Source organism: Metarhizium robertsii, assembly GCF_000187425.2.
Source record: "Metarhizium robertsii ARSEF 23 chromosome Unknown MAA_Scf_3, whole genome shotgun sequence".
Lineage (NCBI taxonomy): Eukaryota > Fungi > Ascomycota > Sordariomycetes > Hypocreales > Clavicipitaceae > Metarhizium > Metarhizium robertsii.
In genome coordinates this window covers 1211318-1238374 of record NW_011942171.1, presented here as the reverse complement: position 1 = coordinate 1238374, position 27057 = coordinate 1211318, and the positions used below count along the sequence as shown (strand labels likewise).

Genomic DNA, 27057 nt, shown 5'->3' with positions numbered 1-27057 from the left:
TTCATAATACCCCCCTTTCGTTGCGTGTTTGTTTTTTGTTTGTGTGGCAATGAGAACTTATGTTGGGTACACTAGTTTGGGAGGGCGGTCTGAAATTGTACACTGTGCTTTCAACAAGAGGGCGAGAGATGCAAACGCAAGTTTCACGATCTGCTTTGGGGATTGAAATTGGAGGTTTATCGGGACTATTGGAAAGTGCACGGTGCACGGTGTCAGGGAGGGATTTTCTTTTCACATCTTCATTCCTTGGTAGCTCGAATCTTACATCTCGACTCTTTTTGATGACTGGGATGTTATTTCTTCTTCATAAACCATGTCTACAGACTATTATTATTGGCGGGAGGGTAGATTTTTCACGTCTTCCCGAGAAGAGCCACCATTCATTTAATTTTCGAAATAAACAAGCTTCAAATGCCCCGAGTGTCACTGAATAGTCGTAAGGCTCGTCGTACCGCGTACAGTTTGCCTGAATGCCAGCTAGCACTGACTCGGAAAATGGGGGCTTTGCAGAGAATGTGGATTTGGCCCTGAAACAGCGTGTTTCAATCAACAAGGGCTGGTTGGCAGGCTGTCGGCTGTCGGAGGTAGATCCTGTGGGTGAAAGTTTCAATCTTGAGTTGTTTGTCAGGCCTGACAGGAATCAGGCCGAGTGGATGTCAGGATGGCCACACCGACTTGGTGCCCCGCTCCGGTGCCCCGCTTTGACGAGACAGATTTGTTAATATTGCGAGAACCGGACAACCAAATGTCTGCCCATCTCGGCCGATTATCTGGCACAAAGGGTGCGGAATAGTCTAATAGACTTTTCTCATCTACTACGTAATGAAGAGAAGCTAATGGGGGCGTGCGTGTATTGTCAATAATGTTTTCGTTCCCTTACACTTAGTCAAAGTGTCTGCAAAAATAGGAAAGACGACCCGCTTTAGCCCCCAATAACGGTTAGATCATTCATCCTAGAGCAACGAGGAAAAGACTTACATACATGTACTAGTTTCTTGCTCTGTCAGTTGTGTCCTTGTACACTTTGCCGGGGTATGGAATGGGGTGACTAGTATTCAATGTTCCACGTGGAGCGCTCCATTGTCCGTCGCCAGTTTTCGCCGTTCAGGTAGGGATAGAAGCAGATCAAGACGGGGAGAAGATTGAAGCGTCATCATGCTCCGACCGATGACACATGGTGTAATCGAAACAGGAAGGAGTCCTCCATTCATGGTTAGACAATTGCGCAAAGGGAAAAAAAAAGGATTGAAACGCACACCGGCATGGCCTCCCCGAGTGGTCAGCCTTGGATTGACATGTACATAATACGGAGAAAGGGGCACTAGCATTAAGTAGATACTAGCGCAGGTGATTTTGCGACTTCCGAGTTAAAACGTGCCGTGGGGCCTGCGGGTGCGCTCCATGGCGCGCTTTTCGGTTTAGCCAGGGTTACCATCTGAGTTAATGCCGTTCCACTCTACGTGGGATCTTTTGAGAAGTTTCGAAGGCTTGATCCTCTGCTTCTCTTGCAGCTTCCCTGGCTCTCTGTACTCCATATACCACAAGGATTCTGCTTTTTGCCATGATGCAACCCCGATGTAGCTGCTTTCCCAGATCAGAGGCCCAGTAGGCCCATGAGCTATTATTCCAACGCTCCTTCGGGGGCCGGTATTCGGGGTAAAGACTGGGACCCTTGCGGGATGGAGAAAAACAATACCACGGAGCGTCATGATCCCTTGTGTTTTGAGACGGGGCCCAACAGTCGGGGCCCGGGCCCGGCCTCAATTCACCTTTTGCGGCGGCGATAGGAGTTATGTTGAGCCGTTTTTGGCTCGGGAGTGACATCATTCTTGACATTTGCGTCGGTTTGTCCTGAAGCTTTGTTTGTGGCGCAAGCCTCATTTCAGATGTCAGCAAAAATAGCTGATCTCTGTGACAGGATATAAAGAACGTGTCATGTGGTAATGGATGTCCGTGTTCGTCGAGTGACTGTAGCTAGCTCCGTCTGTCGGGCTCCGGACAGCCTTTAAAGATATTTCAACACAGGCGAGAGCCGGTCATGGTACTCGGACACGTTTGAAACCATGAAATACACCCACGCTAAGGCGTGGACTGGCTGATCCGGCCCACTAGACCTTTGAGTTTGATTCATATCAAGCGCTCAATGCCGCGTTTTGGCTTTTGGTGTAACGCTGACACGCTTTTGATGGCAGTTGCCATGCTTTTGTAGGAAGTGAAATCATGGTTACGCCACTGAACATGCCGGCGGCGGTTGGTAAAGACGCTAATGCAGTGTCAGCATAAACGAAGCCTGCGCCCTGGAAGCACCAGTCAATCCCGCACTCTCCAGATATGGTACTGCCCATGGCTGACACTGAGAACGACATGAAATGGAAACCCCTTACCGGGCTTGGTAGTGTAAAAGTTGGACGACAGCAATGGCTTCAGGTGGACAAAACATCCCCAGAGAGCACCGAGTGCTGTGGTCAAAGGCCGTACCGTTCGGCATATTGCGTAACAAGGAGTTTTACACCGTGATCCCTTGATAGGCTAACGTATCCCGGTCATGAATCGAATTGAAACGCGGTAACAGCTCCTGCAGCGGCGATATGATAGGTGAGCCGATACGGTCAACGATGTAAAGGATCGGTTGCCAGGAGGTTATGTCGGGGTTACAATATACTTCCACACTGACCGCGCCTGCCTCATTGCCGAACAGCGCGGAAAATACAGCAACCGAGAGTCAAGTACCATTTTTCTCGGTTCCAATGATGTTCCGTGGAGGCTTCCGTGGAAGGCGCTTGGCTGCAAGCCCCCAATGCAGGCCTTCTAGTACCTGTTCAGGTACCTAGTACTCCGTACTTAAAGTAAGTAAATAACCAGCATGTTACTCATCTTGCATGAACATGTGGAAGGAGCCTGCCATCCCAGATTGTCCTACTTGACAGCCTTGCAACTTATGCCTACGTCTGTACAGGCGTCGAAGTGGGCGGAGCCTACATCAGCCTTGAAGTGCCCCTGTCTTGTCGGCTCTACCGATCACAGTCATGATATTTGTTGATCCTGCCTGGTATAAGTGTTATTTTAACCCATTCGACATCCCCCCAATCGACCCAGAATGACTCCCATCTGAGCTTTTTTCCCCTTTCTCCATCCGGGGTCCCCTGTGCGACTTTTTGCGATTTCCCGAGAGCTGGCGCGAGATGGAGAAGGTGAGGTCCCTTCGACCTAGGTCATGTCCAGTTGTTCTTCAGCGTGAAGGAAGGTTCACTAGTCTCCTAAGAGGGAGCCCGAGCTGATTCGTTGCCTCTTTTGCCAGCCACCTGTATTACGAGAGGCTGTCGGCGATCCATCCCAACCATCAGCCTCACACCTAACGCCGATCGGCCGCCCAGATCTCCCAACAACGCCAGGAGAACTCCCATTAACGCCACTCCCATTAACGCCGCTCATCATTATCGCCGCAGATTGTGTGTGCGTCAGACTCCTCGATTGCAAAATCTTCCAGCGAAAAATGGCATGACAAGTCAACAGGTTCCTAAACCAATCATCGGTGATAACGGCGGGTGATCCTGGCGGTGCTCATAATGTGCCTTGACCGTTATGTTATAAACAAAGAGAATACTCGGTCAGATTAGTCGGAGATAATATCGGCCGCAGTTGAATCAATGGCACAAGGCGGAGAGAAATCGGGTTCAAGAAGACTAGCCAGAAACGACCATACCACCACCGTTCTATTTGTGTGTGATACGGCTCGAACATAACATGCAGCTTACATCAACCAGAGATGGGAGGGCAATCTCAGCGTCATCACTGATCAGTGGGGTGAAGAACGCAAATGCCCTTTATACCTGACGCGCAACCTGGTGCATTCGGGCTGGGAAATCGGAGCCATCTTGTTAGAACTGCCAGGTAGGATTTCTTGGAAAGAAAAATGAAGACGGCTCTTATTGTCTTAATGCCTGGGATTAACGGCATCATTGCGCGAGTGGCTGTGGACTGGCTCGATTTCGCACTTGCGTAACCTCGGACTTACATGCTCGGGCTTCAGCTCCCTGTAGGAGTGCCATCTCGGGGTAAGACTAAAATGTCCTCTGGCAACTTTGCAAGCATTTGGGCTCATTTGGTTGCATTCTAGGTCCCGACAGAGTGGAAAATAGCGCGGACATTGTCCGGATGCGATGCTGTGGCGCCCCAGCTGCTCGCCTGAGGGCCTCAACTTCTCTCAACCCTGCCCTATGAAGTGAAAGAAATCCCGAGGCACATGCGGGCACTGTGTGACATGGGCATTGTATTATTGCAAAATGACGACACGCAGACAAGCATGCAGCGGGATGTGACACTACCACCTCCCCCATTCAGCCGGTGTGATTTCCCTCTTTTTGTAAAATGCGACAGACTTGGCGTCTCAGGACTTTCAGCCCGCCTCCGCTTTATGAGCAAGGGTGGTTGACAGTGAAACTGAGTGTTCAGGCAAGTGATCACTCTCGAAGGATGGAATACCCTCCGTGACCGCCTTGTATCTCACAGAGTCTCATCCAGGTTCTGGCTGTGGCCACGCCTGGGGGCCATCATGAAATCGTTCGGGCAACGAGGCCTGTCTTGATGTGCTCACACCACAGCCAGCGCTGCTTAGCACACAGATATTCCTAATGAACTACGCCTCGAAACTGCCTTTCGCAAGCAATTTAAGCAAATGTTAATGACTGAATCACGATTCAGGTCTGATTGAGGACACTGCCAAGCCCTGGAAGTTTGCTGCTCTGCACTGCTCGCCCCATGCAGCGCGATTACTTGAAAGTAAAAGGAGGGGAAACGGTAATTGTATTTGTTGTTTTGCAATTCTTGGACTGTCTAAGGAATTGTTAGAACAGGCAGTGGAAGGGATCCAATGTCTATCTTCTGCCAACTTCGGTTTCACGCCTAGCCCTTCGGGTGCGAGGTGGCAAGGCAACAACTTATTGGACTATCAGCTTTTTGCGCAACCCCAAATGCGCCTCTCAGCCGACTAAGCTCGTATAATATGCCGGTTGATCCTCGAAACTGCCATTGGTTGTGATAGAACTAGAGACGAGGATTCTCGCAATCTGCGACAAAGAAGGTGGGTGGATTGGCTCATCCGAGGAACCCTCACGACTACATTTTGCATGACACGGAACTAATCAAAAAGACTTACAGAAAAGTCGATTGTACGCCACAAGTCTGCGCCGAGAGATGGAATTTGGTATTGAACAGCTTGAAGTGCTTGGAGTAGCTGAGTTCTTAAGCCGTAGCAGTCTCTGTGAGTAAACTTCAACTTACATACCGTGGACACAATGGCATCCAGACTATTTAAACACCACACCGCGTTCGTTGGTTTCAGAACCGGGCGATGACATTACCCGATCAGACTTCAGCTTGTTAGTGCGAATAAATAGTAAGATATTACTCCTCTGTTAGCTAACACCATCCTCGTGGTTTTGGCGGAATGATGATGAGGCGCAGTCCAAGCAGAAACCCTCCCTCATTGTCAGGTATCTGCGTCAAGCAGATGCGGCGGGATATGATATACTTGTCATATGTCTTGAATACCACGAGACGCACCATATCGATGTAAAGCACCGAAAGACGCGCGTGTGTTAGTAACGCAATATATCTATATCGACACTACGTATCTCTTTGCTGACATCAGAAGTATAATCCATATAGCCGGTTTGTATCAGAGGCATATTATTCTGTTATCAACGCACTCTTGACTAATCTTGGCCTCCACACCAAAAAAAGCCGTGCAAACAGTATTGCACTATTTGAAGATGTCAGGCATAAGAGGCAATTCAGATACTCAGAGTTACAGAGACCATATCGATCATCCCGACACTACCCATGATATAAGGTAGCCTAACATTGAGCTCTCACTGAACTGTAAGTGGCCATGATTCCCTCGCCAATGAAAGACAAGAAAGCCATAGTTGACAAACTGCTACAATAGCCGTGAAACTAGCACAGCGGCCTTGTTAAAGCAAAACAGAAGTGGCGGAAACGGGTATGCACTCAACTAATAGCTGTCTCCTGTGCCAAATCCTGGCAGAAAACATGCGCTCCATGGCTGACTGGCGTGCTGTAGGTCACTTGTCACGGTCAGCAAATCTTTTGACAATAGCTGATGGTAGAGAGCGCCGAAGTAGGGCAATATGCAGAGCAGTTGCGATGTTGTGTGATGTTTGCAGGTCACTGGCCAGCTGCGTTACCGCAATGGTGGCAATTAAATTTGGCACCTTCCGGCCTCAAGGCTGATCTCGTACTACCAGACGGTTGTCAAATACTGTGAGCAGCATGATGCGAAAGCCCAGGCCTCTTTGCCACAACCTTGGTGCCTCCACAAAGTGTTTCTACTCAGGTATGTAAGTCGTTTTCGAACCATTCGCCATCCTTTTTTGCCCCAAATTATTACCTCAGCCCCAGGCGAGCAAGGAAAAGGGGGGGAATGGCAAAAGAGGTGCAGGATGACCCCTTGCAGTCTGTAATGTACACCTTGCGGCAGCAACGTACTTGTGTAGTACATGGCGATCCGGGCAAGAGAGCACATGGGCGTCAAAACCAAGGCTGTTGACTTGGAGTGTGCCTTTGTTCCAAATAGCAGGCACACGCCTGCAACCTGCAACATGACGACGGATGATGCCATGCGTGCCTCTCTGCACCCGTCAATGGCAACAGGTACCAAGGCAAGGAACGGTACATGCTACATGCCCGATAGCAGGACATCGACTTGAGGTCCAAAAGAACACGGCGCTAATGCACAAGTTGCTTGAACGAGGTCCGCATGTTCCAGGGGCAGGGCAGTCCCACAACAAGGTGGAAGAAGACGACGTCGACGACGAGGGCTGTTCAATGTTGCCATTCGGTTGCTTCCTCTTCTGGAAATATCCACACGTTGGCCAGGGCAAAGCGGGCTCGTCGGCCAACAAACGATGCACGAATAAGCGCAACCGCCCCTCCAGATGCCGTGGTGGTGGTCATGTCGAATGACATTCTGCGTGTTTGCGCGTCAGCCCGTATCGCTTCTCCATCTACCCTCTCGACCGCTGTCCGGCACAGATGACGCCCCCTTATTAGCTGCTGACGACATGGCCCATGTTCCCGTCTCTTGTCCTACGATTCTTTTCGGCATGATTTGAACTTGCCTTGCCTTGCCCTGTCCCACCCCCTGGGCTAGGACTGACCAGGGCTCAACCACCATCATGTCGAGAATCTGGAGCTTTCCGTGATGGAACGATCAAATCACAGTGCAGACCGCTTCCCAAGGCAAACTGAACCATGACCCGAATCTGCAGGGCAGCCCCTTCGGTACCCCCCCCCCCAAGAGGCGATGTTCCCGGGCCAGAGAAGAACCTTTGGGGGATGGTCCATCCAAGTACCCCCAGCACGAGTATCATGGTCCTTCAACAAAGCTTCCGCTTCCGCCGTCACTGGCTAGTAAACAATGTGTTCGCCATGTACGCATACGAAGCCTTGTCGACCCCTTTCTGCAGCAGCGTAGACTGGTCGCGACAGGGAATCAATCGGCTGACCGGCATGTTGGGTAGCACTGCCAGCCTGCCAGCATGAAAAACGTGTCAGCCATGGTAGTTTCCTGCCTTGGACCGTAGCCTTGGACATAGCATTCGGGAAATACCATTTCCATGTGACTGTTACCATCACCTTGCTCGTGCATATCGCGGCACTACTCGATGCGCGGGACAAAAGGCCGCCGTCATGCTGGCAATCTGCCAAGGGGCAAGTATACTTTTTTTATTATTATTTTTTCCCATACCGACGTAAGGGTCTGACTTGCTACCGCATCAGCTTGCTGCTTGTACTGCGGTTCGATACCCTCAGTGATATCAATCAGACGAGACAATCATCCACCTGATGTTTGATCATAAATTACGGTCTAGTGAAATCGGCCAACATGTCAATTGATGAGAGAAGCTTGGTCAATCGCGGGTATAATAACCGGGCTGTAGCATTTGCACCGACCCTTGTCCTCCCAGTCACCCGGCCGAGTCCATCTTGTTGGTTTGTCACGCTTGGGGGCCTTTTACCCCGTCTCTTGTTAACTTTTATACAACGCCCCTTCTGACAAATGTATTGACATGTACTCACAATGGCAAAGGGGGCGTGGGTTTCGAGTTTCAGCATATGCAGCACTCCGTAGGGTGTCAGGTCACTCGAGATTACCGCATACATTGTTCCATGGTTATATCTGCACTAAGAGCCGCCGTCTTCTCTTCCACGTGGTGGCCATTCTTGCGGAAATCTGCGCTGTATACCTAGCAACTGGATACTCGGTTTGTCTTGAACTTGCAAAGGTTCACCTAACCTCAACCGAGTCCCTTTCCACCCTAGGGGATAATCAATGCAAATAAAGCCCCTTGCATACCAATCATATGCTAATGAATGGGGAATATGGCAAATACCAAGTATACACGTTGCCGATTATATCGCCCTCCAGTTCAAGCGACCGCTTGGCAGTGGCGATTCTTCCCAAGAAGCAGCTTCTAGCTGCGGCGATCGCCTCAATTCTTAGCAACACCAGTCCGAGCGGGAGCGGGACAGTACATTAGGGCCAAAATGCTAAGACATTTTGTCTATACACACCCTCTCGGGCAACGGCCTTGCTTATTCCATGCGTGGGGGCTGGCGCTCACGGAGGACGGATTACACCCGGCCGAAAAGAAGACTACTACGAGGTCATTACGGAGTAATCAACCCACGCTCCCACGAGGCGAAGGGTCAAGGCGCGCCGATACATGAACCCCCGACGCTAGGCCATGTGTCTGCCGTCGAATGGAACATGGTTCCCCCCCGTCAGCATGACGCCGGCGAGAAGGATCAAACGAACCATGACCACCTGGGTAAGCTCATTATCATTACGAGAACGGCTTAGGCTATTTTTCACTTTAATGAGAAACGTGTTGATTCAGCATTAAAACTATTGTGAGAAAACATATAGTTTATCAAGGTCAGGATGTTTCTTGCTTGGTGGCAGGGTCTCGTGACTTATATCCCATTGACTTTTGAGCTTGTTTTGTTTCAATGGAAATACTGTCAGCGGGCTCCAGATGGGGAGACAAGGGGCGGCATTATCTAAACCGAAGACAGGCAGTGCATTTGGTCATCATACACGGTGAGAGAGCAACGTGTCCAGACTACAAGATGTTCCGGTTGCTCGGATATTAGAGACAAAGGTTTAGAGCAGCTAAGCTTACTGTTTGTTTGCTCTTCTTGTAGTTGTCCGTCTCGTATGCAACCCGACTATCGAGTGAGCTGGCATCGCATCTGTGGACAATGCGATGCACAACTTGGTGAGTGGGCAAACAGGTAGTCGTGGCAGCGGCTGTGGTAGGTCGCTGGCGTCTATCGATTCGTGACGACATGGTTGGACAGTCTGGTAAATACCATCCGGCGGGTTGCATTTTCACCTTGTTGCGGAAAGACTTTCTGGCAACGTTCTCGATGGGGGAGTTGCCCCGCGCCGGTGGTGGACAATCACAACTCTTTTAAGAAGCGCATAACTAGTAGTTATTAGCTCACTCCCCTCAGTTGATGTGACCGGCTGGACTCTAGGTATTCCGGAACGAGCTTGAAGCTACTTACTATGCATTAACGGCACACTTTCCCTGCCAGCCGTAATGAGTGTGTATTGACATCATGATTACTGGGAGCCCGGGGAAGTCATTTTTCTTTATTGGGCTCTTTGTATATAGTCTTTTGTTAGACAGTCTTTGTGTAGCCCCCAAGGTCCTTGGGACGTCAATTGCCTGCCAAGAGAGTAGTTCTGTGGCATTCAACCATACAGCCTAGTGGGAAGTGTTGATGCATGTCGAAGGGTGGCTCCGGAATCCACAGGCTTCCCAGTCGACTGAGCCGACTGAGTCGACGGAGCCTTGCAAATATACCAAGACTAGCAGGATTAGAACTTTCAGGAGTTGTGGCCTTGGAGACACTTATATGAATGGTAGTAGGGGCAAGGAGCCCTTTACCGGACAGGATACCTGCCGGACTATTCAAGTATATCTTGGTATATATTAGTTGAATAATCGACTTCAAGGTATCAAAAGTCCTTGGTCTTCCAAGAGGTCTCAAGGACTGAAGGTCTCTATAAATACAAGAACTCAGCTAGGGCTAGTGCCTGAGACTACCCTCGCTTGGTCTGACTCCGGGCTCTCGCGGTATTTCTTTGTGTCCTCATTGTTACGCGGCGGCGTACGAGTGCGCGCCTCCCCGACAGTCTTTTTGTTGCCACTTGCAACACGAGATTCTCTGGCATCTAAAAATAATTAATATTAACCGTGAATTAATTCTCATTTCATTCGCATTGGCACTCACGTTTATTGGCAGCTTTTGCCACTCTTGGGTAGCGGTAAAGATGCCAAACACGACAGCCAGGATTGTACGTATCTGGAGGGCATTCGCAGCTTTCTCTCCATCGCTCCATCGCTCGACACTCGTTATTGATCCTCCCCTGGGGTTTAGCAGAAGCTGTCGGCTAGCACCAGCCTCTTCTGGTTCAGGGTCCCATGTCGGGGTAAGTCTAGCAAAGTGAGGAGACGGTCAACCTCTCGTTGAGATAGGCGATGAATCTCTCCCCTGGTTCTTGGACAGTTGTCGATCGTTATTCCTGTAAATATATTTCGAAGCGGGAGTAATCGATGGCGTGGATTTATTGTAATTCCATTTCGGTTTAGGTTTTTAGTAATCGAGTTATATTCGCGAGCATTTTGAGTAATCCGGTTCTGGTCAGTCTGCCGTAGAAACGAGGTGTTTTGCCCTTGAAGTGAGGTCAATTGGGCTATGTTTTGGTTCAAACTATTATTGATTGGATTCCGAGTCGTATCAATTTCGTTTTCGTTAAAAAGGTTTCTCGTTTGGTTCTTAAGACTATGAAGTTCGTCCTGAACACCGGCAAATTCGTCCGGAACATCATTAAGTTCGTCCTGAACACCGGCAAGTTCGTCCTGAACATCATTAAGTTCGTCCTGAACACTATTACGCTCATTCTGAACACTATTAAGTCGGTTCTCAAGATGATCAAGTCGGTTCTCAAGACGATCAAGTCGCTGGGCTTCAACCACACGCGGAATATTTGAAAAACGCCTAAATTGTACCGCTGCAGCCTCCAGGTGCTGGCCGAGTGCGTTGAAATCAGGTTGCTGGTTCGCCATCATATAACAAAGTAAACAGGATGCAATTTGAGCGGTGATGGGATTGGCTGTGAAGTGGTTTTTTAAGCAAAACGCGGAAAGAAAAAGAATGCGCCTTCCAGCTTTGCTTCTTTTATAGGAGTTCCGGAGTGATGCGCCACCACAATCAAAAGCCTTATAGTTTGAGCTTAACCTAAAATTGGTCTAGACGACCTTCGATTACCACTAGTATTAGTAGTAGTAGTAGCTTAAATTTTCATGCCGGCACGTATCTTTGTGGGTTATTGTGATCCTGCCATTTTAGTGTTCAAGGCGGACCGACACCAACAGCACATCGCGAGCTCTGCAGGCAAATAGCCCGCCGCGGGCGGCCCCCGGAAGGGAAAAATGAAAAAGAAGCTCTAGGAAATGATGCTAGCAGCTTCAACGGGCCCAAACCCAAATTGAACCTTTAATTTTGACCCGCCCGGCTCGACGCTTTGCTTGCACCTATGACAACATTGAAGGACTTGATTTCGTGGTCATCGGACCTAGTCATATTCGTGAAGTGTTGTTATTGGGCCGGCTATAATTCCGGGCCACCTGAAAGTAATGATGTCGACGATGATGTTGACGACGATGTTGACGATGATGTTGGAGGAAAAAATCTTGGCTGCCTTGTTGTGCGGGGGTTTTAGTGCACAGCCTATAACGTGATGCCCTCAATCAAGTCACAATAAAATCGCAAAGAAACACGAAACTAAGTAAATATCGCGATTTCCATTCAAGATCACTCGGAAATTACATACAAGGGTGTGGCAGACTGATGTGTGCAGCGTGTAGTGATTCTGTGAACATCTTGATGGAGCGATGTGGATTAGACGGACTCGTTCTTCTCTGCTAGCTGCACTGCCAAGACCCCAAGTGATGTCAGCCACACATCCAACGCCACAGTCCCATAGACTAGAGTAACGTTGTGGCGCCACACAATGATGACACTCGTCAAGTTGACCAAAACGGTCCAAACCTACAACCACATCAAGTCTCAAATCCGAACCCTTACCAACGATAACAACGGTTCCCGTACGACATCGTGCAGATGGGGGATACACATATGTACCCCCATAGGTGTATGTAGCTTCTGGCTGGGAAGTGCCATTGCTAGCGAGAGACAGACTCCTTTGATCGAGGATCACTTTGTCGCCACCCGTGAGCACATGACAATCCCAGGTTGGCCGGATGAAGCCCTAGGACACCATGTTTGTCGCCGCGACGCTCTTAGTATCCGCCCTGCTACCATGGATAACGACGTCGATGCGGGCGGATTACTTGGCGCAATTGCGCCAGGACACGGTCGACATGTTCTACCACGGGTTCAGCAACTACATGAAGCATGCGTTCCCGGAAGATGAGGTACGGCGGTGAGCAGGGACTGATTGCTTAATAGATTGCTAATTGTCGATTTATGAATAGCTGCGACCACTAACGTGTGGTGCTTTAACTCGAGACCGTGACGACCCGACCCGGATTGAATTAAATGATGCCCTAGGCAACTATTCTCTTACCCTAATCGACAGCTTGTCAACGCTCGCCATATTAGCAGGCGGTCCGCAAGACGGCTCCTATACAGGCCCTCAAGCTCTGAGCGATTTCCAAGATGGGGTTGCCCAGTTCGTTCGTCTCTATGGGGATGGTCGACACGGTCCATCGGGTGTGGGTGCGCGCGCTCGTGGCTTCGACCTTGATAGCAAAGTTCAAGTGTTTGAAACGGTGATTAGAGGACTAGGCGGCCTTTTGAGTGCCCATCTGTTTGCTATTGGAGAGTTGCCCATAACAGGGTATGATCCAAAGCCCGCAGAAACCCTCGCTGAACAGGATCCATTGGAACTTGCACCGATTCCCTGGCCAAACGGACTCAAATATGATGGCCAGCTGCTCAGGCTTGCTCTTGATCTGGCAGAGAGGCTCTTGCCAGCATTCTACACCAAGACTGGAATTCCTTACCCCAGGGTGAATCTCCGGACCGGTATCCCCTTTTACGTCCATTCTCCTCTGAACGGAGATGCAGACAGATCCAAGGATGAGGAAGGGCGATTAGAGACCACGGAAACTTGCAGCGCGGGCGCAGGCAGTTTGACTTTGGAGTTTACGGTTCTCAGTCGGCTAACGGGCGATCCGAGATTTGAGAATGTAGCCAAGCGAGCGTTTTGGGAAGTTTGGCGGCGGCGAAGCGAAATTGGCCTCATTGGTAACGGAATTGACGCGGAGCGCGGCTTTTGGATAGGCCCTCACTCGGGCATTGGTGCGGGCATGGATAGTTTTTTTGAATATGCCTTCAAGAGCCATGTTCTTCTTTCGGGGCAGGAGATGCCTAATGTGACACGGTCTCGAAGACAGAGCACGACAAATTGGTTGGACCCGAATTCTCTTCATGAGCCCTTGCCGCATGAGATGCATTCGTCTGATGCGTTTCTGCAAGCGTGGCATGAAGCACATGCGTCTGTTAAACGGCACATTTACACGGATAGAAACCAGTACCCCTACTATTCCAACTCGCATCGGGCGACGGGCCAGCCGTATACCATGTGGATTGATAGCTTGGGAGCCTTCTACCCCGGTCTTTTGGCTCTAGCTGGCGAGGTGGATGAAGCTATTGAGGCAAACCTCGTGTACACGGCGCTGTGGACAAGATACTCGGCGTTGCCCGAGCGTTGGTCCATTCGCGAAAACAACGTCGAGCCTGGTATTGGCTGGTGGCCTGGTCGACCGGAATTCATAGAATCGACGTATCACATCTATCGCGCGACTAAAGACCCATGGTATCTTTACGTCGGCGAAATGGTCCTCAAGGATATCCGGCGTCGCTGTTACGCACCCTGTGGTTGGGCAGGGCTACAAGATGTTCGAACTGGGGAGAAACAAAACCGCATGGAGAGTTTCTTCCTCGGCGAAACCACCAAATACATGTATCTCCTGTTCGACCCAAATCATCCTCTAAACAACCTCGACGCCGCCTACGTCTTTACCACTGAAGGCCATCCTCTCGTCATACCAAGGGGCAAGAATAGCAAGCCCGTCCGTCGCAAGCGCCGATCCAGCAATCTCAAAGATGTATCCGTCTCCAGCTACTACAACGAGAACTTTACCAATACATGCCCAGCTCCCACACCCTTGCAAGATCTCTTGACTGGGTCTTCCACTGCCGCCAGACCCGACTTGTTCGGTGTATCTCGCTTCACCAACCTCTACAACACACCAAACCTTCAAGGCCCTGTTGAAGAAGTACTCGTACATGACGAAAAAAGAGGCCTGATCACCAAATACCGCGCCACGTCCAACCACACCATCTTCCCCTGGACACTGCCTCCCACTATGCTCCCAGCAAACGGGACCTGCGTCGCTCCCCCCCAGCGAGTGATTTCAGCCATTGAATTCCCGACCACCGACGCTGCAAGCTCATTGATTTCAAGACTCGGTGCGCACATTGCATGGTATAGCTACCTCGGCCCAACAGCCACGAATCTGGAGGGCCTCCGATTGCAGCTTGAACAAGAATTCAGCGACGACCGAGGCGAAAATGTCTGGAGGATAACACACGTGGGCAACACACAGCTTGGTCGTCATGAAACAGTCTTTTTCCACGGAGAGCACGTCCGGCATCTCAAGGATGAAGCATTTACATGCCTGCGGCACAAAGACTCGGTCAACATACAGGTCCTTGTTGAAGCGCCCCGTCCCTCAAATTTCACCACAACCCCGACCCCTGAAAACACCAGTCCTCCCTCATCTTCCTCCGCCATACTATCTAGCAATATCGATACCGACCTTGACGCCGCCGACCTGGGTGTCATCCCATCCGAGTCGCTGTTCAAACATCTCCTCAGGGCAGTAACTTCCGTCTTCGACCCCTCAGAGACAGACGCCCCCGAATCGGAAACGCGCGACTCCGTCTCCGCATCCTTTCACACGTGGCAGGCATTCACGTCTGTCGGCGCAGGGTCGTACCCCGTGCCCTCAATCCTCGACAGCCCGATCCCCGGCTCTCCGACTTACAACTCTCACGATCCCATGGCCAACTTCCCCTGGAAAGCAATCTACATTGCCGACGAAGCCTGCTCCGGGCCCCTCCCCGACTCGGCGCCCAGAGACCACCAGGTCATCGTCATCAGGCGAGGCGGGTGCTCTTTTAGCGACAAGGTCGCAAACATCCCGGCCTTTGCGCCGCGCCGAAGCTCGCTACAGCTGGTCATCGTGGTGGACGAGGCCGACGAGCACGGCCAGCACAGGGACGAGCTGCCCCGGCCGCTGATGGAGGTGGAGCAACTCACGCCCAAGGGCATGAAGAGACTGCACGGGGTGCCGCTGGTGCTGATGCGCGTGGCAAGGGGAGAGTACGACTTGTTCCACAGCGCGCTCGCCGTCGGCATGCGCAGGAAATATACCATTGTGAGCCAGGGGCTCATTATCGACAATGCGGTAGTGTTATAGCAGTATGTACATGGCTTCAATTTAAATATCGATTCGAAATGTATTCATGACGGGGCATTCTGGTATATATACCGGCGGCAACGCCACGCATAGAAATAAAGCAGCGCGTATAAAACAAAGGGGGTGGACAATGGCACGGTCCGAATGCAAAGGACTTGCTTGCCCGGCACACCGCATGCTACAATGAGGTAGTGTGCAGACTATCTGATCCGGTGACGAGCGAACACGGCCGGGCCCAAGTCACTCTGCGCCTTTGCCACGGGATCCTTGGTCCGCGTTATTCCACATACTTGAAGTGGCGCGCGGCCAGCCGTCCATTGGACCGGATATAAGCATCGTTTCTCTGGCTTTGCTCGGTCTGCCTTGCAGGTTCTACGGTGGGCGGCGATGCGCCCCTGGGATTCCTAGCCCTTTCATGAGAAACTCTGCTGGGGTCTCCCATCTCTGGTTGCAACGAAGCCGTAGTGGCCCTCTTTGATCTTCCTTCATGATACATTGTCCAGCTCGAGATTCGTCTCGCCCCGGACGCGACGCTCACCAAGCGTAAAACCCTTGTTTCTCTTTGGGATGCCACGGTAAGTCCACAAGCAACAAAAACTAAAATACAGTCTGCCTTACCAAGTGGTGCAGGTGGTGGAACTTGTGAGACCAAATACCCAGATACCATTTACGGGAACCACTGAGCAGGAAAACGGTGTATCATTATTTTTTCTCTCTTTTTAGACGGGGTAGATACAGGCGCTTAGGTTGCATTTTCCCATCACCAAAAGAAATCTATCAATCATCAAAAAGAAACCAGATCTCTTCTCTCATTCATGTGTTGAATCGCTCCTTCAGATGCTCAAAACGTCATCATTGTCGTATTAAAGACAAACTCTTTTTTTGCTCGTCTAGTTTGGCTGCGCACCAGCTTCTCCAAGTCCTCATATTCGAAGCCGATCAAAGGGTGTCCTCAGAGGTTTCCAACCAGGTTTGTGGGGTTTCTTGAAATTATTCCGTCTATACCAATCGAGAAAAGAAAACACAAAATGCCACCACCCATCATGAAAATAAAAACAAAATTGAACTTTTTTTTATATAAAACATATTTCCAAAACGCCTCTGGTTTAGGTTTTCTTGTGTCGAAGTCGCACCCGTGTGTGAAAACTCGCAACTCGTGACAACCAGCGCAATGGAAAAGAAGGTGTTTGTGGCCATGAGCCGTGCCTTTGTGCAATTATTCGCCAGCTCCGTCGCTAAAGGCAGGAGAATTAAGGTGTTGATATCGAGGCGTGGCGGTAGATCGGGTCGTTGAGGGTTATTTAAACGCCCTCCAGCAGGATGGCTGTAGGGGCCGCGCCAAGTTTGTCACGGCCGTCGAGACCGGGAACTTCCAGAATAAACAGATAGCCCATGACTTGACCCTTGAGTTGCGTGACGAGATCAGCTGCGGCTTTAGCGGAGCCACCTAAAGTCATACTATAAGTTTCTTTCCATAGAGATAGCAATTGATCGGGTTGTTGGCCAAGCTTACCGGTTGCAATAATATCGTCCACAATGAGAACCTTCTGCCCCTCCTTGATGGCATCTTGCTGCATTTGGAACAAATCCTTGCCGTACTCCTTGACATACTCAGCAGTGACGCAAGGGCCAGGAAGCTTGCCCTTCTTGCGAACGGCAGCAAAGCCAACGCCAAGACTCAGAGCAAGGCCAGGGCCAAAGAGGAAGCCGCGGGCATCCAGCCCGACAATGATATCGGGCTTTACGTTGTTGAAGGTCTGGGTAATCTGCAGCTCGAGAGCGGAAACGAGAGTAGCGTGGGCGTCGACATTGGCGAACAAGGGCATGATATCAACGAAGTCAATGCCAGGAATAGGGAAGTCGGGGAACTGGCGAAGGGTCTTGCGCAGGCTTATCTTTGCACTGGCGAGTTGGGCGGCGGAGGAGGCGGCGGCGGCGGGCTGTCGTCCCTCGGCATCTTGGGCAGTTGAAGCAGCGGTTGTCTGGATATTGGACGACAGGTCTGAAGTGTGGTCTAGGGGAGGGGGCCCGGTCATTGTGAGGCGGTAGCAGAGGAACGAAGAAGGGGAGAAGAGGGAGAAGAGGAAGAGAAGCAGGCAGAGTCAGAATCAAGCAAACGGAAGAGGAGGAGTCAAAGGGTCAACGGCAAGGCAAGGCAAGGCAAGGCAGAGAGAGAGGAGTGGCAGAGGAGTGAGCCAGCGAGGATGGTAGGTGTGTGAGAAATTTCAGCGGGCTGGCGGGAGCTGGCGAGCTAGGATGCGCAACAGGTACTCGGTACTCCGGCCTCCGTACTCCGTACACAAATGTTCAGCAGCGCCGCAAGACAAGACGCATAAGGGAGGAGTGGCCCGGCACACAGCAGGAGCCAGTTGCCAACTCAGGTTGCCGGTGCCAGTGCCACGCCTGCCCAGTCGTGCTTGACCTTCCCGGACATATGTATGCACCATGGCACTGTCTGGGCCAGCAGGCAGGCGCAGGCTGCCCCAGTACTCCGTATGGAGGGGTGGTGGGGGGAACGACATTGGAAGGGAAGGAGGGGGAGGGGAGACAAGACAGCTCATCTATCCCAACCCGGGCAGGAACCGCTAGTCACCCAAGCTGTCAGGAAGGAGCACTTGAGGATAAAGACTTTTGATGGCGCCGCGCTCGCACACGGCAACCTAATGCCTGAGGTCCAAGGTCCAGTCCAAACTTGACGTGGGCCACGCCAGGCCACGCCAGGCCGCACCAGGCCGCACCAGGCAAGGCCAAGTGCATCACAAGTGAAAGTCGGTGTGCATTTTTTTGTATCTTTTTTTTTTCCAACTTCAGATTGTCTCCTGTTATTCCATATCTTTGATGCCGGCCGGCTTAGCGATGAGCGGCAATCCGGATCGGCCCACGTTGCAATCAAAGGCATGAACTTGCACCCAATGGCTCGTGTACGAGTCGACCGGGTCCCTCCAGGTACGGTGTACTTCTATCCGTCAGGTCACGGTTACCGTTACCGTTACGGCCTCTTGTTGTGCTTTGCTTGTACTCTTGCATTGTTGCGGCAATCAAAACATTCCGGACATGCTCTCCCCGCGGCCAAACTTGGTGTCCTGGTGCCTGGCGTCCTGGATTCTCAACTAACTACCGCACGGGTTCCCAAAATGGCTTGAGCTCCCAGCTACCTTGCGCATAAGTATGGCGCGCATGTTATGGCATGGCTTAATTAGTGCCAGTGCTTATCGGCTCACATATTGACTCCATCAAGTATCTTGGTTTGAACCAGCTCTTGTTATTGACTATGGCGTTTATGGCCCACGGTAGCACGTGTGTGCGTATGTAAGTGAGCTTGCGAGTCAAAAACCCTTCTTGGCAAACAATCAAGGTCAGATCAGTTCCCGAATAGCTCTTGGGTCCCGTCGTCATCATTGCCCAAAAGTCCAAAAATTGCTGCAAAAGAACAATGCCATACATAGAAGCCCTGACTCAACATGGCATATCCCCCCGCCGCGTCACTCTCTCTCATCTCGTACGCGAAACATACAATGCATCTACAGATGGCTGAACTGCAACCTTGCGGGCTGCGACACAAAGAAGAGCCAATGGATCGCTCCATGCTTCAGTCGGGCAAAGTTCTCATGCTACTACTCGCTCAGTACTCGACCCAGCAATGGATAGCTGTGGGGTGGACAGGGAGCATCAGCGCGGACATACGGCCGGCGCAACTGCAACCAGGTGAAAATTGAGTGCTCCATTGGCAACCATCACGGCCTGGCACGGACGCAAGCCACGGTCGAAATCTTGTGGGCAAATGGCATGCTTTCCAATGCGCAGGTGGGAGTCATTCCGGTCACAGCGTCTGCCCACGTCGACACGACGCGAGGGTGAAGTGTTAAAGCGCGAGGTGTGAGGTGTTGTGATGCAACACGTACTACCCTGTTAGACCAAGAAAGGGCTGCCATAGCTCTTCTCCAGCAAACATGAAGAAAGAAACACGACGGCCCCGCGGGCCCGGGCCTCCCTACACGCGGTGAAGTGTATTCCTCTTGATTCCGATCGGTCCGGAGCGGACTGCGTGCGGAACCATTCGTCCCCAGTACACATAGTATTCCTAGGCTGATGTTTGAGAAATGTCGCACCACGAGACGGTTATTATCCTTACCTTCCGCCTTTCCAAAAGAGAGCCTGCGACATCCCACTTCGTCCCGCCCAGCATTTGGCTTGCATATCTCTGCGGTGGAGTGCGCTCCAATTAAAACAGGACTTTGATGCGCTGGTCCGGAGCGCACCATGTCGTGCGTTATTGTTCGTATACTACGACAACAATGGCGTGAGCCTAGGCAGCTCGCCAGGTAGCCAGGCTAGCAAGGTGCGAGCGATATTGGGGTATCCCAGCACCCTGCGAAGCCATGAGGTAGGTTCAAGACAAGACGGATGGAATATCAAAGCGGCGGTGACTTTTCACTGCGATACCAATCCTACTACGTACACATTACGCTTTACATATGCAGTTACGAGTAATGCAAGCCTCTCCTAGTCACTAATCCTCGACTACTCGACAAGCGAGGCATTTTATCATGGGCCAAACAACAAGAAGATTGGACTGCCACAGGATACCGGGGCCGCCAAGGTGCCAACCGGGCCATGCCGACCACTTGGTTGCCTGAACATGGGATTGATTCCATTCTTAACTTGATTCAGGTTGTCGTCTTGACTTGGTTCGGTTGCAGCTTCTCCGTACAGACATGCCTGCCTGCCCTATGGTTTGCTTGTCCGGGTACATAGCCATGAAACTGTATTTGAGCTATGACCGGCAATTGTGCTCAATACTACTCATCATGCTGGCGCATACCATTATCAAACAAAAATAAGTCCAGATTAAACGCCAAGGCTCTCGACTCGGCTGGCACCGGTCCGAAGGAGACGTCACCCTCGCTTGAAGCCGCACTTCGGGATAGTTGGGCAGATGTTATCGTTATCAAAATAAGGCTTCAAACTTGCGTCTACGCCCGGGCAAAGATGGGCAAGGTCAACAGGTTGTTTGTCGCCGTGCATGGGTGACGATGAAGGCCGGTTTCGACATTGACAGCAGTGTACGGACTACCAACAAAATATTGATAGAAAAGGTCATTTTACAGCTCTACGACTTGACGAGCATGTCTGTCCGAAGAACGCCTGTTTTTAAACGCAGTGATATCAACCAAGAAAAAAGCCCGCCGCTGACAAGACATCAAAAGCCTGCTTGCCCTGCCCCTTGGGCTCCAATGTGCGATACTTGAACGCCCTCACCACCACAAGGCGGCGCAAACCGAAAAACCACATCTCACGTCCCGTAACCCTTCCCGACATCTCTCGACTCCAAGCCCTCCGCGCCAAACTCTCCAACAATTGCAGAAACCACCCTGCGCACCGACGACGAGGTTCCCCCTCGTCGATTCTTCCTTTCTTGGAATCCTTCTTCCTGTCCTCGTCGCCTCTGCGGGGAGGGAAGCGGAAACAACAGCTCAAGCCCTGTTGATGCGCAACTTGCAGCGCATATGATGTGGCACGGCGTCATGCAAGCCTCAAGCTCGTAGGCAAACATTTCTGATTTACTTGTGTGCCTGGCAGTGTTTAATCCGCCTTTATGTGTGTGTGTATGTGAAACTACTTCGTTTGGTTTCAATTGAGTCCCTCGTCCCGTCTCTTACACAGATTGAAACAAATCATCACGTAGCAACAATTCATGTATCCAAGAGGGTTTCAAAAGGAAAGTAGATCTATTATTGTGAGGTATCTATGATATGCTAAAATGCTTGTCCCATAACAGCCAACCCAAAAATCACAGTTCAGAAAAGGGGGTATCAGTCTGTCACAGGGACAGAATAACAACAAAACCAACCATCTAAGTGAAACTGCCGCTCCCCCCTTACCAAAAAAAAAAAAAAAAAGGAACCAATGCATCAAGTCTAGACGTTCAATATTCAAACCCGCCATCCACGACTCCCACCCTTCTCTTTCCAAAAAAGAAAAAAAAAACAACTTGTTTGGGCAATCCCCATGCCAAAGCTTGCTGTAACACGATAAAGACTAAAAACCGGGGATATCTGCATTCCACCCCCCAGACGCTGTACCAAGTATCACCGCTATTATGCAAAGCAAAAAAATGCCACCACACAGCCATGCCTGCCTGTGCGGGCAGACACATGGTGCAGACACATGGTATATCTTATCGGGGATTCAACGGAACTGGAGCCGTATTATAGAAAACAGCATGTTCTGCAAAACATGCAGTATCACAGCCACACAAGTCGGCAGGAGTTCTGGCCACACCGTGAAATCCAATTTGCCCTCCAGCCCAACGTCCACCTTGAAGCAGAGCCTAATGAGCAGCCGTACCGCAAGACTGGCAATCAGCTCGCACGCCCAGGTAATCGAGGACGCAGAAACGGTGAGGTTGAAGTTTTCAAACGCGAAAAACGGGTATACGGCTTTATTGGCGCCGTAGTGCAGGACAGCGACGCTGCCCAGAAAGGTGGCCATGGACGTGTTTTCGGCGAGGAATCGAATAAAGACATTGCGAGTCTGGAGCTTTTGGTAAGACCCGTAGCTGAGGCCATTGAGGCCGAGGACGGTCAGGATGCGGTGAACAAACCGAGTCATCATGATGGGGGTGATGACAACGAGGGATGTGGACGAGAGGATTTGGAGACTGATGAACTGTCCCGGAGAGCGAAGTCGGGCGTATAGGGCACGGACGTAGGTCTGGTAGGTCAGCATGAAGTAGCTGTAGCACATTGTGTTAGTCTGACTGTCAGATTATTATCTTTCTTGGTCACGTATAAAACAGAGACATTTGCCCAACGCCAACCAAATGTGGAAACGAGAATGGCCATGTTCGTATACACGGAATCCAGGAATGACGCACAGCTTAAAGACCCAACTCAGCGGGTAGCTCCCGACTCGCTCGCCCTCGCGGATACCCAGCACCCAACCCGTCAAGGCGTCCAGAAGATGCACGGTGGCGACCCAACCATAGACATAGACGACCGTCTCCAGATTGTTGTGCGGCAAGGTCTGCACATACAACTCGGCATATGCCTCTCCGATAACATACACCATGAAGCCGACAAACAATGCGACGCAGAACCAAAGGAACCTCACAAAGCTCGCGGGCAGCCACCTTCGCCTCATGGCTACTCGTTGAGAACGCAATGGCGGGTTCACGTACAACATGTCCGGCTCCAAAGAATCCGAGGCAATGTTGTTGCGCCAGCGTCGATCTCGCCTTGGAGGCAGCGTGTCTGGGTCACCAGTCCACCATGATGATGTAAAGATGCGTTGCGTCTCGGATAACGAGTGTCGCAGACCAATGTGTCTCTCATTGGTCATGAGTATGAGAAAGGCGATTGCTACAGGGGTCGCCATGATGATGAAGGTCCATGAGATCCACGACGTGTTGTGGACGGTAAGCCAGCGAGTTTCGGGGATGTAGTAGATGGGAATCGGGACGGCAATGGACAGGATGGCGATGAGAGAGACAGTCACGGGGAAGCCCAGCGACTTGGGCCACCAGTTGAGACTGTACAGGTTGAAGACCTTGGTGATCCATATCAGCGCGGTGATGTTGTAGAATCCGTAGTAGACAAAGAGGAAAAACCAAAAGTTGACTTGGACTTCAGCAGAACCGTGACTGGGGGGCTTGCGGGCGACATCCCCTGGGGAGCTGTGATTGTCGTCTTCGGGTAGAGGGTATTGGGGGAAGGGTATGGCACACCATCCGATGGCCTGTGGTTGTTGTCAGTATAAGCCAGCTCAACCCGCTCGACTCGTCATCAGACTTGTCCGAATACGAGCAAAAGAAAATGGAAAACCCACCAAGGCAGTGGGCAAAACCACCAAAAGGCCATACCTGCTCCACCACCTATCAACGGTCCTCTTGACGGCAGTCTGCCTCGGGTTCACCCACAAGTCCATGATCCAGCGTTGCCAAACCTTCTGCCACATGGAAAGGTCGTCATCATAGTCGTCGTCGTCGTCTATGGCGGCATCGTCATCAGCCTCACCGGCGAGCTGTGCAGCCACCAGGGCGCCGTAGCCAACGTGAACACTGCCTCTCCCATCGCTCAGTCCTGATGTTCGATCCGATAGCAGCCCAAGCTGGCTAGATCGCCGCTGCGTCTGGCCCGGGCGAGGAGGCACGGCTCGGAATCGTCCTAGCAAGGGCGATGTGTCGTTTGGTCGGACGCGAGACTCTGTGCCTTGTGTGAACTGGAAGAAGCTAGGCATTGGGGCAGATTAAGTAGCACGGAGGAGCACGGAGTAGCACGCGGGCTACATTGGACACGGTTCTCGCGCCAGAGAGGGTTTGACGACGCGAGAGCCAACGCTCCTTGTGCCGGGCGAAGGAAGGGGGCCAGCGAGGGCCGGATATTTGAGGCCAAGACGGCCGCTCTGCCGTTAGACTTTGTATGTGGCGATGTTGGATGGCCAAACCGGGGCTGATTAGGCACAGACGCAGTTCGTGAGCAGGTTGGGCCGAAAGGCTCCAAGAGACGTCTGGGTGTTGGAGGACGGTCCAGCCGCGTCAATCACGGGGCAAAGGGCTGGAGATGCAATTGGCGGTGCCGTTGAATGTTGGCAGATGGGATGGGCGACCTGCCCCTGTGACGACGACGCGGGAGCTGCCACTGGCGCAAGGCAGGGCAGCCCTTGGGCCCTCCAGATGTCCAGTCATTCCAGACATGACGTCCCTGCCCTGCCCCATTCGCCAGGGGACGACCGGCCAGTGGACCCTGGCAGGTACCCGGGCAGAGCGGGCAAGAGCGGACGCCGAGTGGGCCGTGCATATTTCAAGGTTGAAGGTCGAATGGCGGCCGGCTTTGGACGGGTCGAACCGTCTCGCCAGCCTCCTTCGCCATCGTCTGATCGCACAACCCGACGACAAGCTCACCGTGTTTTTGACTAGGTGGTTTGCCAGGTACCTGCGGTATTTTACTAGTAGTATGTACATTCCCTCATCATCCCGCACCACCAACAAGCCAGCTGTTCCGGGCCTCCCGGGAGCTACAGACATTATTGTGTGTAGCTATTTATCGAAAGAAACCCGCGCATACATGGCAAGCTTTGAAGTTTGGACGAAGGGAGAGAACGCCCCTCATTTGAATTCGCTCGAGCGGCGTTACCCGTCAGCGTATCGTGTACACTACAGACTCTAATATACATGAGCATTGCATTGGCTGCCGTCTTGTCTCGCCAATTCATCCGTCGTTTTGACTGTTCAGCTGTGAAATTCTTGGCCACTTCCCCCGAGCCCTAGACCAAACCCCTCACCGTGAGAGAGCCAGCATGAAACCCCGCCCTCTCAATCGCCGGCGTCCGAACCGATATCGATATCAGACCCGATATCTGACGCCTCATCCACTATGTCAGATCCCTCGTCAAATCCTTCGTCAAAGTCCTCGGCCGAGCTCTCCGCAGACGTTTCCTCCGGCTCCAGGTGTTCGCGCGGAGGCACTTGCTCTTCCAGAATGCCGCCTGTGACGTCGTCCGTGAATGCAACCGTCTTGGCTGGCGCCGACCTGAACGACACTACTGCCGGCTCCAGCACGTCTCCGCTCCACGGTTTGCACTCTTTGACGTGCTCGCCACACCGCAAGCACGTCCAGCCTTCGCCTTCCTCCCTCTCCAGCCGCGTAGCCAGGCAGACGAAGCAGTAGATGCAGCCGCATGGGATCGTCTCGTAGGGGTTCGTGACATCGGTTTGTGACGAGCCAATTACACCGCTTGAGGCTGCAGCCGCCATAATCTCCGTTTCCGTCGTGGCAGAGTCATTCTGGTCCTGGTAGCAAATAGCGCATGTCCGCTCCGGCAAGAAACCGTATTCGCCATTGGCCGACTTCTCACCCTCGGCGCCAGTGTTGACAATCTCTTTGGTCTTTCGCCAAGTCTTGCTCAGCCAACGCCTCCATTTGTTGATGCCGATCAGGGGTAGAACAAAGAGTAGAAACTCGGTGAAGGCGTGCCAAACAAGCTGGCGGTTGAGATACTCGAATGACACTTCCCGGCTGACCTGGCTTGTCGGCGGGGCCAGTCGCATTCTTAACATTCGATCCAGCAATGTCCTGTAGCGGCCATGGAGCAGGAACACCAAGAACGAAGCCAGAGCCGCAGTGGAATGCATGGTAGTCAACCGTGACGTCCAGAGAGATAGGCGACGGATTCGGGGGCTGGGCTGGTCGTAGCCGTCATCTTGCTCCAACAGCCAGTCCTCCCACCGCGTCCAAGCATACTTTCCAAAGACGGTGATCAGACCATAGAGGGACTTTTGTACTCTGGAGGGAGGTGAAAGGACAGGGCCGTGTCTCCTCGCGTCTGTGTACTTGAGATTCTGTAGCGCCGCACCATATGTAGCGTCGTGGTCCCAGACGGTCAGCTTGAAGAGGATGGCCCTGAGAGCCAGCAGGATCTCGGCCGACCAGTCGTCATGCAAATGTCCCCCGCCAAAGTATTTGAGCGCATCGCAGACCTGGTCCTTGAGAAGGGCAACAAGTTCCTCATCGAGCAGCTCGGCATCGACCTGGGCGACACGAAACGCAGGCCGAGTGCCTTCGCGCGACGACATGGCATCCCATGCAGGCGAGAGTCTGTTGAAGGGGAATGGCAGTCGCTGAAGCTGGGAGCTGGCTCGGGACGCCTCGCGCTGGGCGGCAAGTCTGGCGACAGCTTCAGCCTCACGAGCCTGGCGCCGCGCCGCAACTCGCTGTTGCGCTTGAATGAAGCTAGAGTCGGTCATGGGTGCGGCATTGGAGATTGGAGCATCGACGAGGGAATGGAGGAGAGCTGTCGGCTCGGGCCGAAGTCAGAAGCTGTGGTCGTTCGCAGCAGTTGGCGGCGCAGGGAGAGAGCTCAGAGCGTAGGAGGCGGCCGCATTGACGACTGGCAGTTCGACAGACAGATGCCGGGAGGTACGGTGAGATCTTGGGTGCGGGTGAAGAGTCGCGGCATGGGTGATGTATGACAGCCGGCTGCGGTTGTATGCAATGGCGACGACGAGCCGAGGCTTTCAATGTCTGGTTGGATGTGGCACTGACGGGCATCAAATCGACGGGGGACCGCTGGAGCCCGCCAAGCTTCCCCGCCAGCTTGTGATGGCAGGAGCCGGGGCAAAGTGCCACTTGCAGCTTCCCAACATTTGGCTGGTACAGAACTACTCCGCACTCGGCAGCTGAATGTCGAGTCTCTCTACATCTATGTATGTGCTCCGTATCGAGTGCATCTCGAGATGCGATGCTTTGGTGCGTGTGAGATGGCACAGCTAAACGTCATTGCCCGACTCTGAAACTCTCTTGCCTTGTCCCTCGAACAATGGAGGAGGCCATGGATACTCGGTGCTCCAACCGTTTTAATGGCTTCAACCATTGTCAAATGCGCAGGTCACGCGCAAGCCTCATCATCAGCCAAGCAAGGGATCTGGGCACACTTGACCATGATGCCTCAG

The 27057-nt window shown here is 52.1% G+C and overlaps 5 protein-coding genes across 5 annotated transcripts; 1 reads left to right on the top strand and 4 right to left on the bottom strand.

Moving 5' to 3' along the window:
- Positions 1-10469: 10469 nt before the first annotated feature.
- MAA_10936 (transposase) lies at positions 10470-11162 on the bottom strand (the record flags this gene model as incomplete). The annotated part of the gene is made up of 1 exon (XM_011412882.1): positions 10470-11162. The coding sequence occupies one exon, from the start codon at positions 11160-11162 to the stop codon at positions 10470-10472; it is 693 nt and encodes a 230-aa protein (XP_011411184.1).
- A 1215-nt stretch (positions 11163-12377) lies between these two features.
- On the top strand, positions 12378-15608 carry MAA_07450 (glycoside hydrolase family 47 protein; the record flags this gene model as incomplete). Its single annotated transcript, XM_007825448.1, has 2 exons — positions 12378-12533; positions 12594-15608. 2 exons carry the CDS (start codon positions 12378-12380, stop codon positions 15606-15608), a joined length of 3171 nt encoding a protein of 1056 aa, XP_007823639.1.
- A 1301-nt stretch (positions 15609-16909) lies between these two features.
- MAA_07451 (adenine phosphoribosyltransferase 1) lies at positions 16910-17644 on the bottom strand (the record flags this gene model as incomplete). The annotated part of the gene is made up of 1 exon (XM_007825449.1): positions 16910-17644. One exon carries the CDS (start codon positions 17642-17644, stop codon positions 16910-16912), a length of 735 nt encoding a protein of 244 aa, XP_007823640.1.
- A 4153-nt stretch (positions 17645-21797) lies between these two features.
- On the bottom strand, positions 21798-23846 carry MAA_07452 (uncharacterized protein; the record flags this gene model as incomplete). Its single annotated transcript, XM_007825450.1, has 3 exons — positions 21798-22344; positions 22486-23345; positions 23436-23846. 3 exons carry the CDS (start codon positions 23844-23846, stop codon positions 21798-21800), a joined length of 1818 nt encoding a protein of 605 aa, XP_007823641.1.
- A 1075-nt stretch (positions 23847-24921) lies between these two features.
- On the bottom strand, positions 24922-26352 carry MAA_07453 (peroxisomal biogenesis factor 2; the record flags this gene model as incomplete). The annotated part of the gene is made up of 1 exon (XM_007825451.1): positions 24922-26352. One exon carries the CDS (start codon positions 26350-26352, stop codon positions 24922-24924), a length of 1431 nt encoding a protein of 476 aa, XP_007823642.1.
- Between the last annotated feature and the right edge of the window lie 705 nt (positions 26353-27057).